The 19,652-nt window shown below is 40.4% G+C and overlaps 1 protein-coding gene and 2 long non-coding RNA genes across 11 annotated transcripts; 2 read left to right on the forward strand and 1 right to left on the reverse strand.

The window, feature by feature from the left end:
* Positions 1 to 16: 16 nt before the first annotated feature.
* LOC135347534 (TNF receptor-associated factor 3-like) lies at positions 17 to 18,180 on the forward strand. Of its 4 annotated transcripts, XM_064545571.1 has the most exons (7): positions 17 to 297; positions 361 to 514; positions 1,345 to 1,509; positions 1,567 to 1,644; positions 3,352 to 3,429; positions 3,506 to 4,209; positions 17,991 to 18,180. In XM_064545571.1, the coding sequence occupies exons 1-7, from the start codon at positions 104 to 106 to the stop codon at positions 18,037 to 18,039; spliced, it is 1,422 nt and encodes a 473-aa protein (XP_064401641.1). In that variant the 5' UTR covers positions 17 to 103; the 3' UTR covers positions 18,040 to 18,180. The 4 variants fall into 4 exon arrangements, with proteins under 4 accessions (XP_064401641.1, XP_064401640.1, XP_064401639.1 ...); XM_064545570.1 differs by lacking the exon at positions 3,506 to 4,209 and having other exon boundaries at positions 44 to 297; positions 17,287 to 18,180; XM_064545569.1 differs by lacking the exons at positions 1,567 to 1,644; positions 3,352 to 3,429; positions 3,506 to 4,209 and adding exons at positions 16,434 to 16,511; positions 16,660 to 16,737 and having other exon boundaries at positions 48 to 297; positions 17,287 to 18,180.
* Positions 1,708 to 7,384, reverse strand: LOC135347564 (uncharacterized). 6 transcript variants are annotated; one of them, XR_010398451.1, is made up of 9 exons: positions 7,242 to 7,384; positions 6,984 to 7,028; positions 6,364 to 6,398; positions 5,574 to 5,630; positions 3,965 to 4,191; positions 3,185 to 3,280; positions 3,009 to 3,133; positions 2,546 to 2,601; positions 1,708 to 2,165 (listed from the first exon to the last, which is right to left on the reverse strand). It is a non-coding gene; the product is annotated as an uncharacterized LOC135347564 (long non-coding RNA). The 6 variants fall into 6 exon arrangements; XR_010398454.1 differs by lacking the exon at positions 3,185 to 3,280 and adding an exon at positions 5,262 to 5,347 and having other exon boundaries at positions 3,965 to 4,216; XR_010398453.1 differs by lacking the exon at positions 3,185 to 3,280 and adding an exon at positions 5,963 to 6,050.
* LOC135347572 (uncharacterized) lies at positions 8,040 to 13,323 on the forward strand. Its single transcript, XR_010398465.1, has 4 exons — positions 8,040 to 8,083; positions 8,137 to 12,484; positions 12,688 to 12,768; positions 12,820 to 13,323. It is a non-coding gene; the product is annotated as an uncharacterized LOC135347572 (long non-coding RNA).
* Positions 18,181 to 19,652: the final 1,472 nt, after the last annotated feature.

Raw genomic sequence — 19,652 nt, forward strand, 5'->3', positions numbered from 1 at the left:
ACTGGACTAACAAACCGCTTTATTAATAAAATAAAAAAATTGAAATGATGTCATAGACTTGTGATGGATGACCTCATACTCATGAATAAATAAATGTGGCCGGATGGGTGGATATATAAAAGGCCCACTGAACACTGGACCTGCATGCAGAAAGAATACCATCAAGCCGTACTGTAGCGTTAGCATGATGAGTACACTATTGTGTGTAAGCTGTCAAGAGTATGTGTTTCACGATCCATACCAATGTGATTGTGGAGACAGACTCTGTAGCAAGTGTTACAATTCCTATGTTGAGAGGTAAATCGTTATTCATGATGATGTGTCATTGACTGTCTTCCACTATCATTTCATTTTCTGCAGAGCCCAGAAGAAGTTCATCTGTTTATCCTGCAATGAAGAGAACATCGTGGCCAACTGTTTCCGAGACAAGGCAGTGGAGTACGAGCTTCGGAACACCACCCTCAAGTGCCTGAACCAGTCCTGTCCCTGGGAGGGGGAGAGCAGGTTCTATCAGGTAATAATGCTACAGTACTGCACAATGAGTAATCCTCATTTATAATTACGTGATGTCAGATGCATGCATGCAATGTAATAGTCTCCTTCACTGGCCTCCCCTGAAGAAAAGGCCTGCTACTGACATGTGCAAAATTATTGGATATTTTGTCCGTAAAATAATTATAATACTGAATTTAGTGGAAAATATCATTGAAAGTCATACACAGAGTTATATAGCTAGCTAGCTAGAGACAGAGCTGTAGGTTTGTTGTACAGCCATTTTCTTTCTGATAGAGTCAGTAGCAGTAGTATATAGTAGGCTTTCACCAAAGTTAGTATTAGATGGCGTGGCCTGTCCATATAGGCTTTTGTCAGCTTTCACTCCGTTCAGACGATTGTCATCCACACTGTTGCTGGCTGTGAGTCTTTTGTTAACGTAGCAAGCTAAGGGTAGCTGTCAGAATACTATCAGACGGGCTAGAAGCCTTCAATCGAACCTTCTATCTACTTCCTTCAGTCCACGTCCGTTCGTTGTGACGTCATTGTTTTACTGACCATAAACGTTATCTGAATCCGCCAGATACCGGCGGAAGGTTAGCACATGCGCAAGCAGCAGTCGATACCAGGCCCACTCTTCGAGAAAGTGCGGCCTGGGATCAAGGCTAGCAATGTACTAGGATCCAATGAATACTTAACTTATGTTGAGGCTATAAAAGTATATCGATGTTGGAAACGCACCACTTTTGAACAGACCCAGAACCACAAACAGACAGACTACTGTAACCCGTGGCGCCGCGGGTAATAACTTATACATTGTAAGACATGTTTGTTGTTTCTGGGTTTCTGTAGGAGCATAAGAATTCGTGCAAGTTTGGATCAGTACAATGCACCAACTCAATATACGGCTGTCAAGAAGAACTAATTAGGAGTCAATTACAGGACCACCTCAACAATAAATGCAACTTTAACCCGATCACTTGTCGATGGTGTGGACAACACACCCTCAATGAAGACGTAAGTTATTCACTGTGCTTCTTTAAATCCCCAACTAATGTTTTCCTAATACAACAGGTTCACATTCAGAAGGAGTGTGAGATGGCACTAGACTACTGCCCCAATGGGTGTGGCGAGAGGTTACCCAGGAGAGAGGTGAGTTATAATATACTCGATCTTATGGCAAGCCATAAAATTAAAACTATACATTCTCTAAAATCCAACAAGAATCGTTATAATTATTGTGAAATAGGTGAGATAATTATACCATCGTACATTCACGTTGTTAAAATCCCATCGTTCACGCTATCATAAATAGTTCATCGTTTGTAGGCTTCCTTGCACGCTGTCAAATCGTACACTCACATGCATGTGTATAGAGAGGGAGCCCTGCAAAATAAAATGGCTCCTGCAGGGTTAATGTTTTTAATATTAGCTTTACAGTGACTATATGACTCCGTGAGACAGGTGAAAAATGTAAACATGGTTTTGATAGGTGTAAATTAACTTGCCATGCTATCCATTGTGACCAAACTTAGCCTTTTGTTTTATCCACTCCCCGAGGAGTGGTTACCTAGGAGAGAAGTCAGTTCTGTTTCAGAGCATTCCGAGCTTCTTGTACAATAATGTAGATCATTATGCCTCGAGGCCGCACGAGGGATACGGTAAAGCTGACACTGTGTGTGTGTGTGTGTGTGTGTGTGTGTGTGTGTGTGTCAGCTGTAACTGCTCAACGGTTGCAATGCGATGAAAACTAACAGCTTCTATATATATAGGCTTCTTCTAGCCACGTTCTCTTGGATTGATTCGTGGATTAACAAACTAAAGCTAAAGCTGTTGTAGGTTTCTTCAGAATCTTTCATAGCATTATCTGTTCGCACAAAGTTTCTATTCAACTTATAAGTTAGTCTTGCACTAAAGCGCTAGTTTTTGTTGGCTACAAGAGTCAGAAAAGATCTATTAAAGCAGCTAGCTATAGTAGCCATTTGTGAACTCTTTGCAAACACACCCTTTAATTATTCCTGTGGCTGTGGATGTAATGCGCATGTGCACTCACCCCCACATGTTACAAAATCCAGTGGCAGAATCAACTTTCTTCTTTTTCTTGAGGTCCTGGTATACCGGTAAGCCACAAAACACAATAATGATACTAGATAACAATAGATGCAGTACACAAGTCTGGTAACAATAGATACATGCATGTACACAAGTCTGTTTTTCCCAGTTAAAGATAGATATACCGTATAGCGCGAAATTTTCGAGGCACTTATATTTCGTGGATTGGCCTCTAAAAGCCATTTCGTTGCACAATGTTCGCGGAATGACTGCTTACCGGAAGCCACGCCTTTAAATATTTGCATGATAGCAGGTAATTCTTATTAACGAACACTTTTCGTGGACTTAATTTTCGTGTAGAATTCCAACCCACGAAATCCGCGAAAATTAAGCCCCTCGAAAATTTCGCGCTATACGGTATGCATTGTTTAGATACTATACTGTCCGTGCTTAAATTCTCTTACTCTGTGCCTTTGATAAAGGTTTACTTCCACTGTTTGGCTACAGGCTATTTGCTTCAGTATCGTTAACTTCATCAAGCCATCAGATAGGCTTCTGTTTCCATTCAGCTCCTCTCCTTGTATAATGACTGTGTGGAATTCAATTCTGTCAACAATTGCAATCAGCGTAACCTCTTCACCTCTTCTAATACATGTAGTTTTTGAGCGAAAGCAAAACAACAGCGAGATAGCGCAGCTTGCACCACTTGTTAGTACAATTTCAACCACCTCATTTCCTGTTTTAATGCGTGTATGAAAATACTAAAATGAGGTTGTTTAGTTAATGATCTTTACCAACTCCCCATAGATGCTCAAGCATACTAAAACAGTGTGCACTCACCAAGTAAGAGAATGCGACTACAAAGACTTGGGGTGCACTTACAAGGTATGTTTACACAGCATTTATTCACTTATGCACTCGTATAATCATAATGTACTTATAGGCTCTTATTTGTCTGCAGGGTACCATCAAAGACCTAACGAAGCATGCAAAGGAGTACCCCGCATATCACACCCAACTACTGAAAATGGCCAACAAAGAAATGAAGCAATCTCTTGATCACCAAATTGCCTTAATAGACAACAAAACCGATGATCTGAAATCTGAAATTATCAAAATTCGATCTGAGCTGCAGTCACGGCTACAACCAGTAACAGATGCTGTGGTAAAAGCTGAGTCAGCAATTATCCAACTACAAGATGGACTCAGTGAGGTATCTCTGCTATTACAAACACTTCAAGCTGCCAGTTACGATGGAACATTCATTTGGAAAATCCCCAAAGTCACTAGGAGAAGACAAGAAGCTAGAAGTGGGAAAACCGTGTCTCTGTATTCCGCTCCATTCTATACGAGTCGCCATGGATACAAGCTCTGTCTAAGACTATATATGAACGGCGATGGTACTGGGAAGGGCACTCACTTGTCGTTCTTTATCACCCTAATGCGAGGGGAGTACGATGCCCTCCTCCCCTGGCCATTCATACATGCAGTCACTCTGACCCTGGTGGACCAGAACAAGCAGCGAGACATTATCCAGTCGTTCCGTCCTGAACCAACCTCCTCATCATTCCAGAGACCACGAAATGAGATGAATGTTGCCTCAGGCTGTCCCACATTTGCCCTCGTCTCAGTCCTGGACAATGTCTCCTATGTCAAGGACGATACCTTTTTCCTTAAATGCAAGGTGACCAATGAATAACAAAACTGTCTTGGAGTACATATATTCAACATGATTATAGACATGCAAATGATATAGTATTACCAAGGGCGTATAAAAGAAGAGAGTCTTCTACAGCTACAGCGCAGCATAGACATATACAGGATCTAAGGCTACAGCCGGCCTATAGCTATCCTCCAGCTAGTATGCTTGTAAATTATGCCAATTAGTATATAGATCAGTTTGGAGGTAATAACCGAATGTAGCCACACCCAATTCCGCATTCCTGAAGCATGACATACACACATATATACAAAGGTTTTCTGAGATATGATACAGTATTAGTTGCCTCGCACCTTAATTATTTTACATGAGCTGAAGACAACCATTGAAGTTAACATGAATAGCATGACAACATTGACAGCAGCACATGAAAGAAGTCAGCCTCCTAGGAACTAGTTCTACTGAGTCTACTGTAGTATTCATATATACAATGATATTCATATATAGCTGACAACCTAAAAAAGGCATTCAGTTACTGACCGTTTTAGGTAGGAAGCTTCTAGAACATGAACTACACAATGGAAGCCATGCCTTACACATAGCTGTAGTCATAGCGCGTGTTGCTTGCTGGAATGGTCATTACACAGCTGACTACGTTATAAAGGCTTCTGGAATGGTCATTGTGTGGACGTTTAAAACAACAAGCAACACGCGCTATGACTACAGCGCTATGACTACAGCTATGTGTAAGGCATGGCTTCCATTGTGTAGTTCATGTTCTAGAAGCTTCCTACCTAAAACGATCAGTAACTGAATGCATTAAGCAAAACTTTGCACTTAAATTATGCAGATTAATTACGGTTTGCCAGTTTTCCAGCAAGGGCATCGTATATAGCAAAATCCCAAACTAACTTTTTAGGTTGTCAGCTATATATATGAATATCATTGTATATATGAATACTAGAGTAGACTCAGTAGAACTAGTTCCTAGGAGGCTGACTTCTTTCATGAGTCCTTATAATTATTGTATCATCTAAAGTCTGTAATGAGTCCTTACTTGTTGTTCCAGACAACTGTAGCTACAGAGCAAGAATTGATAATTCGTGTACGCTAAGCGTCCGAGCCAAGGTATGTACATAGGGGCTAGTAAATGAAATCCATGCATTAAGTTAAGCTGATAAATAGTACAATATAAGATGAAGCATGCAGGCTCCTAGCATAATGATATTCATAGCTATTATTGCGGTTGGAATGGAAACCTCTATAATTATAGTTACCATTGCTCTGTAAAAATAGTACAGACGTACATGTAATTGTTTTTGTGGACATATGGAAACAATGACATAGTATAAGCAAACACCTGACTTACCAACGCAAGCCTTGACTGAAGAAAGGTCAATTGTACCATGAATAAAAGCTCGATCATCTGAATTAAGATTAAGAGACAAGAATAAGCTTAAATGCACAAATTTTAAGTCTATGCAATATTGAAAACCGCAATGGATTGAGATAACCCCAGCGAAATAGAAGGCTATTATTGTTACAGGAACTATAGCACACACCCCAATTAACTATAGATAAAGCGGAGAGGGATATTAGAGCAGAAGTGACCTACTCTAGCCATCCCTGTCCCTCGGTTTTACTCGAGGCTGTCTACTACTTACAACATGGAAGAAAATCCAGGCTGGAAAAACAGTTGAGGAGATAAACGATTGTCTTATTAGTAATTGCTGTTAGCAATCCTGCTGCTAAACTTACACTCCATGTTCATACTTAAGGCTACAGTAGACTCTCGTTAATCCGGTCACCCTTGGGACAGTGCAGCTTGGCCAGAATAGCGAGGTGGCTGTATTTCAGAAAATAGCCGCAGCTAAAAAAATGACCTTACTTCAAATCTAATGACTAATAAAAGGTGGCCGTACGTACTTCAGAGAGCCGGAATAACGAGAGTCTACTGTATGTGTGACCCAGGACACTACTTAGTTTAACTAGCTATATCCACTGAGGAAACAATTGAATGACAATGGAGAGTGCATGTTTGTGTGGTCCCGAAGTCTGAATTGCAATAGCTTATTTGCGCAAATTCAAAAGATTACAGCACTTGTTGCAAAGTTTAGAACATCAATAATCTTTTCTATGTAAATTTGCAAACAACTTACTAACAACTCTTCATTCTTTTTAAAAATCCAGATTGCTGAAACATAATTGATCTTTGATAACTGCACACAGTTATACGTACAGCATTATATATATACTTGTAGGAGCTGACAACTAATGCTGAGGTATGGTGACAAAGCTCAAATTAAAGTCATGTGATAGTTCCCACAGCAGCAAACACTATAATTATTACATGCAGAATGATCTTAAGAGGTCTGACTGTGCACTAGCTGTTAGGTATACAGCTTAGCAAAAATGAGAGAATGGGCAACGATCCAAGTAAAGGAAACTCCATACTCCATGCCGATGGTGTTCCATAATTAAATCACGTTGTAATTAATAATGCACACAGGCAACGTTCTTCCACATGTAAACTATTCATGAATATAATTAACAGTTAGAAAATCGGGTGATTTGTCATAGTTCCTATTGTGGTGTGCACACGTACACTGTACTAACTTTTGGGATTGATCAATGATTCCGATACCAGTCCCAACTACATAATTTATATTATCTTTAGCCACAAGTTAGTATCAATATAAGCACATGTGACGCAGGGTTAGGATCAGTTACCATCACATGTGTTCTGTGTTCCTTATTATGAACAAAACAATCAACTCACCAGCGGAAGTTTTCTCGTAGGAACGACTCAAGTGTTTGCTCAACACTAAATGAGTATGCATGGGGAAAGAACAAATTACATGTTACGGTATAACCAATAACTCACCACGAAAACAATGACTCAATAAGCACAATCACACTCGCAAACAAAGTAAACACAATAATAATATTCATCTGCACGCTCATTTCACATCATCTCAAACAATTACTTAATTACAGCTATGACAGCACACATAATTATGTGGTTCAACCCACTCACAATCCAACCACAGCTCTCTTTCCTCCCCCTGCCCTCCACAAGATCTCCCCTAGTGCTGACACCAGACCCTCTCTCCTCTCATCAGCTAGGGCTGGGGAGGGGACTAGAGATATGTGTGTGTGTGTGTGTGTGTGTGTGTGTGTGTGTGTGTGTGTGTGTGTGTGTGTTTTGAGGTTTCAAAATAAAATTATAAGAAAATAATAAATAACTTTTGGGTGGAATTGTGTCCACTGCTCATATTACTAGCTCAAACGGGATGCTCGCTTAATTTAATTTTAAATCATATTGACATCTGATGCTAATTAAGTGTATTTACGACAAGGATTTACCAGAAACAAAAAACAAAAAAATTAGACAGCATAAAACCATACAGATATAGAAAAAGCAAACAGATGCTCGGCCTTGAGAGCCGAGAATGATGGGTTAAAGAGTCTTTAACGGTGCACCAACCCTCCCCATTCATCTGTTGCAATTGCATTCAAAACTAAATAATGATTGTAAGCTATTCATTTGGGGCCATGCTGATTGTAAGCTATATTCACATTGGAGGTAATGCTGACATAAAGTATAGAACTTATCTTAGACTTGATATTGGCTGCTGTAATACTTCAACTTAGCTTGCATGGCTATGTACTTGTGTAAACTAAATCTGACCTTGAGGGAGGCTTATCTTATAAGGCTGTATTGTCTGGGCCAGGTGGTTTTGTGGTGATAGTATCTGATAATGGGGATGGGTCTATGTGGTTCCTCTAGGTGGCAAGCACAAAACAATTATTAACCTCTAAATAGAGATGGTAGTGTGTGTGTGTGTGTGTGTGTGTGAGGAGTAGTGGCTTTACTAGGTGGCAAGCACAAAACAATTATTAACCTGTGTGAGGAGTAGTGGCTTTACTAGGTGGCAAGCACAAAACAATTATTAACCTCTAATTTTGGTTCTTAGAATTAGCATTAGGCATTAGTCAAAATAAATAGAGATGGTAGTGTGTGTGTGTGTGTGTGTGTGTGTGTGTGTGTGTGTGTGTGTGTGTGTGTGTGTGTGTGTGTGTGTGTGTGTTAGGTAAGGGGGAAGGTATTCAATATCTATATACTTATATACGTAGTTAGACACTGTTTTGGAGGTGTCTATGGGATTTAGGGTACTACCTGGGCTTCTAAATCACACAATAAACAGTTGAACATTATTTTGCTACCACGTATGGCCACTAAAAACAGTGTGCAGGCCTATTTATAAGGAACCTCTCCAAATAGCCACCTCACAGTGTATATACTCACCTCCTAAAGTGGCTTGCTGGAGTCAGAGAACATAAGATGCTTGAGTATAAAGGTCTGTACTGCTGCCAGCACACCACAAGGGCCTCCATAAACTGTACGCATAATGGAAGTAAGTAACGGCTTCTACCACAGAGTTTAGGACCATTCTTATCCATTAAAGTGTTTTTGAACATATCCTGGTCAAATAAGGTACATGTTGCAGCTGAGTTGGGCTCTGTATGGAACTATCACTTGTGCTGGCAACTACATTCACATTCGAAGGTGGAAAAGCTCTTTAGTTTTATAATATTTCACTCAGGACCAGCAGCATCCCAGGACCAGTACAATCAGGGTATGGAGGCAGCCAAAATCAAAATAATGGGGAATAGCAGGCTCATCACTCATCCATGCTAGCTCCCTATTGCATCTTTTTATAATTAAATTTGCTAATCAGTTACTAGGACTGGATCGTTGCCAGAAAGTGACGCATTTTCTAAGCCAAGTAGTGAATTCATAAGAGTTTCCAGAGAATGTTTGGGGAATGTTTGGGGATTTTTATATAAATTCGACCAGGGACTTACCCAGGGTCTATGAAGAAGGTTTCCCTTATCTAGCTGCTGCGGACTGGCTCTTGTGTTCCCGGAAATATATTCAAAATTTCAGGCGTACTCCACCCCTAGACAAACAAGTTATAGTTAGAACATGGGCATGAGGTATCTATATGTGTTATAGTGTCCCAAAGCTCGAGGGCTTTAGCCCGAGGGATGAGGGACACTATAACCATAGATACCGAATGCATATGTTCTAACTGATTTAGATCCCAAAACCTATTGGCTACTAGAAATGCACTAGCTTAGCAACAGTCAACCTATATAAACAGCCAACCTAGCAACTGCATCATTATTCTTTTGAAAACTAATATCTGAAGTTGGCATCTCTGTGTCTCTACTAAGTCTGTGGTCTCTATTCAAGTCAACCCTGTTCCTCCACCTCAGTTTGATGGACAAAATTATAGTCCTAGCTCCACCCACAAAACGGACACATCCAGCTCCTCCCCCAGTTTTGCAGCAAACAAGCCCAGCACACTTCCCAAGAAACGAGCGGCTCGTACTACTCTCACAAAGCGAAAGGAAGACACCTAAGCTATAATTTGCAGCAAACAAGCCCAGCAAACGAGCGGCTCCTATACTACTCTTGAAAAAAGTGAAAGGAACTTTAGGAAGAAGCCAAAGCTAGAATCCCAGCACTTCCATACATCCAGCTCCTCCCCCATGCAGCCTTGCAGCAAAAAAGCACAGCACACTGCCCAAAAAACGAGCGTCTCCTACTACTCTCGAACAAAGCCAAAAAAAAGAAACTAGAGCTTCTCTCTTTCATTCTAGTTCTGTTATTATAATTATTACTAGACAAAGCATCTAGCTACAATAATTTTTATGTTATTACATGTGCATCTTCTTGTAAATCACAATACAATGTACAATGTTGTAGTTTGTAGCCCAGAGCAATCTATAGTACCGGTACTATAGCTCATAGTTCCCTGCTAAATACACTCAAATGGGATCTAAATAATAGTTAGACACTGTTTAGGAAGTTTCTACATGATTTAGAAGCCCGAAGGGCTGGTTGTAGTATCCCGAACGCAGTGAGGGTTCTACTAGCCCTGAGGACTTCTAAATCATGTGGAAACTTCCTAAACAGTGTCTAAGCATTTTAGATCATAGCAACCATGAGTATTTAGCCAATCAGATTTGAATGTTCTTATCTAATCTTTGCTACATGATTTTCTAAGTGAAGTACATGATTTTCTATTGAAGTACATGATTTTCTATTGAAGTACATGATTTTCTAAATTGGATAGAACATTTCCTCTAACCAATCAGATTGCAGTATTTATGACAAACATGATCTAATGATTGTATAGACTTTATTTGGTCGTTGAAAAAGATTGTGTTATCAAACCAGCTAGCAGCAATAAATTATAAATAAGAGTACAAATGTATAAGCATAATTATGAGTACATAATTTCTAATGAGTGAATTATTATAAGAGTCGATTAGGCCATGCAAAGTCAATTTGTAGTTTCTCAGGCCCTCGCGCTTGGAAATTTTACTATTTATATATCACGTGACCTCAAATTAAAGGCACTAAAAGAAAAGAAAAGGATGAATTTGTATGGTTTTTTGGTCATGAATATAATTATGACTAAAATTAATTAGTAACAATTTTATGCACTTCCGCTTATTGAGAAAGTTAGGGGTGTGTTTTTCAATTAAATTCTATGAATATCATTATTATTAATAAAATGCCTCATTGAATCCGCTTGCTATTTTAGGAATAATAGCCTGAGAAACTACAAATTGACTTTGCATGGCCTTATACTATACTGTGGGAACGTACCAAGTCCTTGTAGTCGCATTCTCTTACTTGGTGAGTGTACACTGTTTTATAGTACTTGACATCCACTTTCCCCCAAAATAATTTCCTCCTTGTTTATCTGCTTCTCTTTTCTAGCTCTGTAGCTAGCTAGCTGTCCACTTGCACTGTGCATGTGTGCAGACCCCAGGGTCAAAATAACACCTGTGCCACAGGTGTTATATAAAAAATCCGAATTGAAGCCGTAGACATAAACACAGCACACAACTTGAATAATTATTTTTTTGTAACTTCACAGGCTGTGGGAAGTGAGTAAAGATCATTAATTAAACTATGATTAAACAACCTCAATTTACGGAAACAAAATTAATTTCTGAGTGGATTTTGGATCTCTGTTGTGTCTAAATCTTGCCAGTTGTTACATCAACATCATTATAACTGAATGGATAACGTAGCAGGCTTAGTACAGCAGTGGCTATATTTCTACTGTTGCTAACGTAATAACGAAGATATCACTAGAGGACAGGAGTCTGGAGAACAGAGATACACAACGGTACTTGATTTATGTGGAAATATGTATTATCTAGCAATGGACAGATTTTAATTATGACTCTGATATAACTATGGCTCAAAATGCAAATAAATATTACACAAACAAATACATGTAACAAAAAAATTTATGTTCAGGTTGGTAGTTAGATCTTGAGGTGCATCTATGGTTTGAGTACGTGCATGAAGAGTATAACACACAGACTCTTTGCAAATGATATGGTATCACTAATTGATCCTATGAATAATGCCAAGGGCGTATAAAAGAAGAGAGTACACGTAGCTATAGCAGAATTCAAATGTGGGCAAAGGATGTGTGAATGTGCATGAAATTTCAATTTTTAGCATATTCACACATTCCTCTGCCCACATTTAAATTCTGCTATAGCTACGTATAGTGTCACAAAAACGAAACCAACAACGACACTACTACTCTTGGAAAGAGAAAGCAGAGTTCTAGAGAGACTGATTCTAACCAATAACTGATGTAATTGCTACTTTTATAGCTATGCACACGCATCCATAATTATATCCAAATCTCATTCTCTACACTCTAGCTCTATCCTTCTTTCTCCTAAAATCTCCTAAAATTGTACAAGGGCGTATAAAAGAAGAGAGGGCATATGCAACAGCAAAAGAGCGGAGTTCAAACGTGGGCGGATAAATGTGCATGAAAAGCTAAAATAGAAGTTTCTATTTTAGCACTTCACACATCCTCCGCCCACGTTTGAATTCTGCTACCTACGTGAGTTGCATGCCTTTATACGCCCTTGATTGTACTAAATACAACTCTGCGCGAGACTATAATCATGCGTGTGCGTATACCTAGTAATTCTTGTGCAATCATCTTAGCAGCCATTGCAGCCATTGCAGCCACACATTTTTTAATGCCACATTGCCAATTGAAAGAATCACTCCTGGTTCAGTTTTTGAGAAGGTGGGTATAATTATTGACTATGCTGGCCCAGTATCTGGCCACATGAGCACGTATGCTCTAAGGAACACTCTCCTCAATGGACTCTTTGCAGTCACTCTGTTTGCTTCTCATGATCGTAGCCGCTTGGGAACCCGTAAGTGCTGAAGTCCCTCAGTCTGTACTTTTCTATTCATGGTGAAGTCTATTGAAATGTGTTTGTAGAAAAATTGGGCAAAGAGTCGTGCCATTTGAGGTATATGCATGTGCTTCTAGTGTCGTTGTTATACCGGAAATGTTATGGTTATGTACATTTAGATACAATGGCTGGCTCTATTCTCCATGCATATTTACATACAGAGACCAACAAAGGAGATTTGACAGACCTACACTACTTCGATGGTTTGGCTAACCAGGACGAGGTGATACGACTGACTATAGGTACGTTGAGAGATGTACAAACCACAGCTAATGTAATAGATACTCCCACAGACAATGCAGAGGGGAGAGGGAAGTTGGTGGAGGATGCAGTGCATGCACTCTTCTCAGTTTTGTTCTACCGTAGGTGGAGAAGAAATACTGCATGTGAGCTGCATGGAACGGATCTGAACCAATTGTTTGATTGTATGGCAACGGTGAACTGTAATGAAAACTTAATGGCGGTGGACGGATCGAGGACACTTTCATTAGGAGTATCTGAGTGGCTTTGGTTGCTTCGATCAAGTTGGAGGACGTGTTATATAGTGATTGTATTACAGGACACTCCAGCTCAATTCTCACAAATTCTAAAACTTATGCAGAGGGAATTTTTCAAGTGTTCTGGTCATAAGCCGACAATTCGTGACATTTGGATCATTACATAATAATTATATGCGTACAGAAGAGCAATCAAGCATTCACACCCCAAGCATATAAAAAAATTATAGTCTCCACCAACTCAGTGCCACCAACTCAGTGGACCTGGCCTGCCACGATCTGCTTTCATTTCTAGTCTAGCCTAACATGCATTGCATTTTACATAATTTTTACACATTATTATTACACAATTTACAATTACACAATTTTTTTAACATTATTTTGTACAAAAAAATTAATGTACTATTGTGATGAATACGTTGTGTTCTATTTTTAGAGTAGAATGGTATGTAATTCCAGGCGGAGATGTGCCGACGTGATTGATGACGCAGGCCAGACTCAGACCCGAGCGTATGGCGCGCCGTGTGTTTCAATAAAATGTCTGCATATACATAGGCGTGTCCTGGTGTGAATATACCGACATAGCATGCACGTGCAATGATCGCCTTATGCAGTGATCATGTCTGCACATGCAACCATTAGTCTCTGCACATGCAGTGATCATGTCTGCACATGCAACCATTAGTCTCTGCACATGCAGTGATCATGTCTGCACATGCAACCATTAGTCTCTGCGTGTGTAGTGATCATGTCTGCACATGCAACCATTAGTCTCTGCACATGCAGTGATCATGTCTGCACATGCAACCATTAGTCTCTGCACATGCAGTGATCATGTCTGCACATGCAACCATTAGTCTCTGCACATGCAGTGATCATGTCTGCACATGCAACCATTAGTCTCTGCACATGCAGTGATCATGTCTGCACATGCAACCATTAGTCTCTGCACATGCAGTGATCATGTCTGCACATGCAACCATTAGTCTCTGCACATGCAGTGATCATGTCTGCACATGCAACCATTAGTCTCTGCACATGCAGTGATCATGTCTGTACATGCAACCATTAGTCTCTGCACATGCAGTGATCATGTCTGCACATGCAGTGATCATGTCTGCACATGCAACCATTAGTCTCTGCACATGCAGTGATCATGTCTGCACATGCAACCATTAGTCTCTGCACATGCAGTGATCATGTCTGCACATGCAACCATTAATCTCTGCACATGCAGTGATCATGTCTGCACATGCAACCATTAGTCTCTGCACATGCAGTGATCATGTCTGCACATGCAACCATTAATCTCTGCACATGCAGTGATCATGTCTGCACATGCAACCATTAATCTCTGCACATGCAGTGATCATGTCTGCACATGCAACCATTAATCTCTGCACATGCAGTACAGTATAGGTGTACCTGAGTCCCATTGAGAAACATATACTTTGACCTGATGCAGCAGCTCTATTTAAAGCACGTGTATCAAAGATGTATTAAAAATTAATGATAGATATAATAGATGATATGGACATGGATGAAGACGAATCTGCCATTGAAGTACTCGGCTGGAACACATTTGCATGTGCAGACATGATCACTGCATGTGCACAGACTAATGGTTGCATGTGCAGACATGATCACTGCATGTGCACAGACTAATGGTTGCATGTGCAGACATGATCACTGCATGTGCAGAGACTAATGGTTGCATGTGCAGACATGATCACTGCATGTGCAGAGATTAATGGTTGCATGTGCAGACATGATCACTGCATGTGCAGACATGATCACTGCACACGCATGCAGAGACTAATGGTTGCATGTGCAGACATGATCACTGCATGTGCAGAGACTAATGGTTGCATGTGCAGAGACTAATGGTTGCATGTGCAGACATGATCACTGCATGTGCAGAGACTAATGGTTGCATGTGCAGAGACTAATGGTTGCATGTGCAGAGACTAATGGTTGCATGTGCAGACATGATCACTGCACACGCAGAGACTAATGGTTGCATGTGCAGACATGATCACTGCATGCGCAGAGACTAATGGTTGCATGTGCAGACATGATCACTGCATGTGCAGAGACTAATGGTTGCATGTGCAGACATGATCACTGCATAAGGCGATCATTGCACGTGCATGCTATGTCGGTATATTCACACCAGGACACGCCTATGTATATGCAGACATTGTTATTGAAACACACGGCGCGCCATACGAGCGCTAGCTAGCTGCTTCTCCTCTCATCTGAGCTGTTCTCTAGGTATAAAAGTACTGAGCTTAAACTATGAGTTTAAAATCTAGAGATCTAGTCCGTACTAATCTAGTCAAAGTCAATGAGTACACTAGTGTGTGTAAGCTGTAAAGAGTATGTGTTCCACGATCCATACCAATGTGACTGTGGAGACAGACTGTGTAGCAAGTGTTACACCTCCTATGTTGAAAGGTACGTATACTCGGTATAGTAAGGCTGCATTATTACTTATTAAAGCCAATATTAATGGTGAATAGCTAGTTGGAGTGTCATTGTTACCAACTTTTTATTATTTATACGTACATAGAGGCCAAAAAAAGTTCATCTGTTTGTCTTGCGGTGAAGAGAACATTGTGGCCAACTGTTTCCGAGACAAGGCAGTGGAGTACGAGCTTCGGAACACCACCCTCAAGTGCCTGAACCAGTCCTGTCCCTGGGAGGGGGAGAGCAGGTTCTATCAGGTAAGCACAGTGCATATGCGCGCATGCGATGAGCCTAATATTATTGTAGTTGGTTAGCTCTTTGACTAGACCGTAATTATTATGCTGAGACAGATCTGACCTATTCCTGATCCTATGTAAACCTGGGAACCAGCATTTACATGCATAGATACAATGCATGTCAGTGGCTTCCGGTGGTATTCGTGGATTTCCTGAACTTTAATACTATAGGGTATTTGACAACAGTATCAGGTAGTTGTATAGCTCCTTCCCACCATTCCTTCCTCTATGAATAGCTATAGTTCACTGATCCTGATCCTTTGTCTAGCTTTGTTGGCTCTATGTCTGTTTGGGTTGTCTGTTGATGATATTAGTGGCCAAAATATTTGAGTCTGTGTCTGTGTTTCACGCTAGTTTGTTGTTTACATGTGTCTGTTTTCTGTAGGAGCATAAGAACTCATGCAAGTTTGGAGCGGTACAATGCCCCAACTCAATATACGGCTGTAAAGAAGAACTAATTAGGAGTCAATTACACGACCACCTCAACAATAAATGCAACTTCAACCCGATCACTTGTCGATGGTGTGGACAACACACCCTCAATGAAGACGTAAGTTATTCACTGTGCTTCTTTAATCTCAAAGAGAAACACTATATAGCTATAGCTAGTTAGAATCCCCAACTAATGGTTTCCTAACACAACAGATTCACATTCAGAAGGAGTGTGAGATGGCACTCGACTACTGCCCCAATGGGTGTGGCGAGAGGTTACCTAGGAGAGAGGTCAGTTCTGATGTCAGAGGTTAATTCTTGTGATGTGGTCAGAAATAGATCATTTGCCTTTGTTAGTACATTTTCAAGAATGTCATTTCCTGTTTTAGTGCCGAGCAGCCCATGAATAGTTGATGATCTTTACCCACTCCCTCCACAGATGCTCAAGCATACTAAAACAGTGTGCACTCACCAAGTAAGAGAATGTGACTACAAGGACTTGGGGTGCACCTACAAGGTATGTTTACACACATTAATTACCTGAGGCGTGTGAGCGTCGTTTGGTTTGTTTTTACCCAAGGCCGTGCCGCAGCCAGCGAGTACAGTAGTCGTCTGATTTTTTTGTCGGTTTGTGACACATGAATCTGCTTACCTGGATAGCTTTCACACAACAAGTTATTATGGCAGATTTTAATGTTTGCTTCGTTGTCAAATAACCTTCACACAACAAGATTAGTGTTAACAATGACAGATTTCAATGTTAAAGCTTTGTCGTTGTGTATAAAAGCGAGCAAAAGTTAAGAAGCCTGAGCTTGCACGTTGCCTAGCTCTACACGCGACCTTTATTCGAGGTAGATCTAAATATTTACAGCTGAAGTGATCCTTTACCAGTCTCTCTATTAAAAGTAGAATTGTAGGTTATTGCTTCTTTACTATTGTGTAACTGAACACTCCTCTGGTTTTTATAGATCAATTTTTATTCATGTCAACAGCTGAGGGTTAGCAATTACGTGCTCGTAAAATGATGTCATCGCTTAGTTATAAATTAATGCTCTTATTCGCGTAGGGTACCATCAAGGATCTAACGAAGCATGCAAAGGAGTACCCCGCATATCACAACCAACTACTGAAAATGGCCAACAAAGAAATGAAGCAATCTCTTGACCACCAAATTGCCTTAATAGATACCAAAACAGACGATTTGAAATCTGAAATTAGCAAAATTCGGTCTGAGGTGCAGTCAAGGCTGCAACCAGTAACAGATGCTGTGGTCAAAGCTGAGTCAGCAATTATCCAACTACAAGATGGACTCAGTGAGGTATCTCTGCTATTACAAACACTTCAAGCTGCCAGTTACAATGGAACATTCATTTGGAAGATTCCTGAAGTCACTAGGAGAAGACAGGAAGCTAGAACTGGGAAAACTGTATCTCTGTATTCTGCTCCATTCTATACGAGTCGCCATGGATACAAGCTCTGCCTAAGACTATACATGAATGGCGATGGTTCTGGGAAGGGCACTCACTTGTCGTTCTTTATCACCCTAATGCGAGGAGAGTACGATGCCCTCCTCCCCTGGCCGTTCAGACAGGCAGTCACTCTGACCCTGGTGGACCAGAACAAGCAGCGGGACATTGTCCAGTCGTTCCGTCCTGAACCAACCTCCTCATCATTCCAGAGACCACGCAATGAGATGAACGTTGCCTCAGGCTGTCCCACATTCGCTCTCGTCTCCGTCCTTGATAACGTCTCCTACGTCAAGGACGATACCTTGTTCCTTAAATGCAAGGTTAACACTACTGGACTGACCAATGAATGACAAAAGTCTCGGAGTACTTGACACCATCATTATTTTGTGTGCTGAGTACTCCTTTTCATGTATTCTCAAACCACTGCTTTATTTATATGCAATATTTATTTATATACGCAATGTTCATTATATTTAATAGTTCATGTTAAATGTTCGTGCTGAATTTAAACGAGTAAAGAGATTCCTACGTACTGTTCTTATAGGAACACTTTAACAGTACTAGTAATACTTAGGCCCTGATAAATTATGCTCGGAATAATTTTAGCATTATAGCCTTCATAGGTGTCTAAAGAATAATTAGTAAATAGGCATCAATGTCCATTTTTGGTAAAGATCATTACGTTAAGTTTTGCATTATGACGTTTTCATTAGCAAAAAATGCTGAAGGTCAATTTATATGGATAGGTCATGATCAGTTCAGTGAGTCAGCAAGATAACACTGAGAATCATGATTAGATTTATATTCGTGTTTCAGTTGCATGTGTGCTATGTTTATGTCTATGTCATAATTTTTTGAGAATAATCGGATTTTTTATGAGCATAATAGGCACATTTTTCAAGAATGCGTGAAAAAAAGCATAATTAAATTATCAGGGCCTAACTTGGAACACTGGGAAACCGTATAGGCACAATGCAAAAACCGATGGGGAACAGTAGGGAAACTAGACAGTACAATGGAATAGAGAGAACACTGGGAACACTATAGGAACCGTAGGAACAGAAGGAACACTACAGGAACTGTAGGACTGAATACTATATAGCTGCATGGGAACCGTATAGCAACAGTAGGAACAGAAGGAACAATTGGACCATGCATGCTGCACTATAATTATATCACTATAGGAACAAAGGGAAAATTATATATAAGGGAACATTATATATAATTATAGGAACAGAATAGGAACCGTAGGAACAGAGGGAAAAGTATATAGGAATAGTATAGAAACAGCAGGAACTGTATGAACACTAGGAGTTGTAGCTAGGAACAGGGAGAACCTTATAGGAAGAGGGAACACTGGGAACACTATACATATAGCAGTGGCATAGGAAGGGGGGCTCCAGGGGGTGGAGCCCCCCCCCATCTTTCTAGGCTATTAAGTAGATCAAACTGCACTATGTAGCCCGGATAATCAAAAAACTAGAGCCCCCCCCATTGAAAAATTGTTTCCTACGCCACTGTATAGGAACCGTACGTAGGACTGACCATATAGGAACAGTAGGAACAGAAGGAACACTGGGGTCACTATAGGAACTGTATAGGACTGAACACTATAATCATAGCTATATAGGAATCGTAGGAATTAACAGTAGGAACATGCAGAAGGAACAATAAGAACACAAGGAACAGATTGGTCGAGGGATTAGTATAATATAGATACTATAATTATAGATAGGAACACTATAGGAACAGAGGGAACATTAGGAACATATCTAGGAACCGTATAGTAACAGAGGGAACACTGTATACGTATAGGAACAGAGGGAACAGTAGAACCAGCAGCAGTGGCCAAAGACTTTAGACCACTGGATGCCTAATGGAGGTCAGTATATAGAAGTGTCTTGGAGTGCCCCCTGAAGAGCTCGACTGCATTGAGAGCCGATCCTGAGAACTGTTTCACTCG

Source organism: Halichondria panicea, chromosome 14, assembly GCF_963675165.1.
Source record: "Halichondria panicea chromosome 14, odHalPani1.1, whole genome shotgun sequence".
NCBI lineage: Eukaryota > Metazoa > Porifera > Demospongiae > Suberitida > Halichondriidae > Halichondria > Halichondria panicea.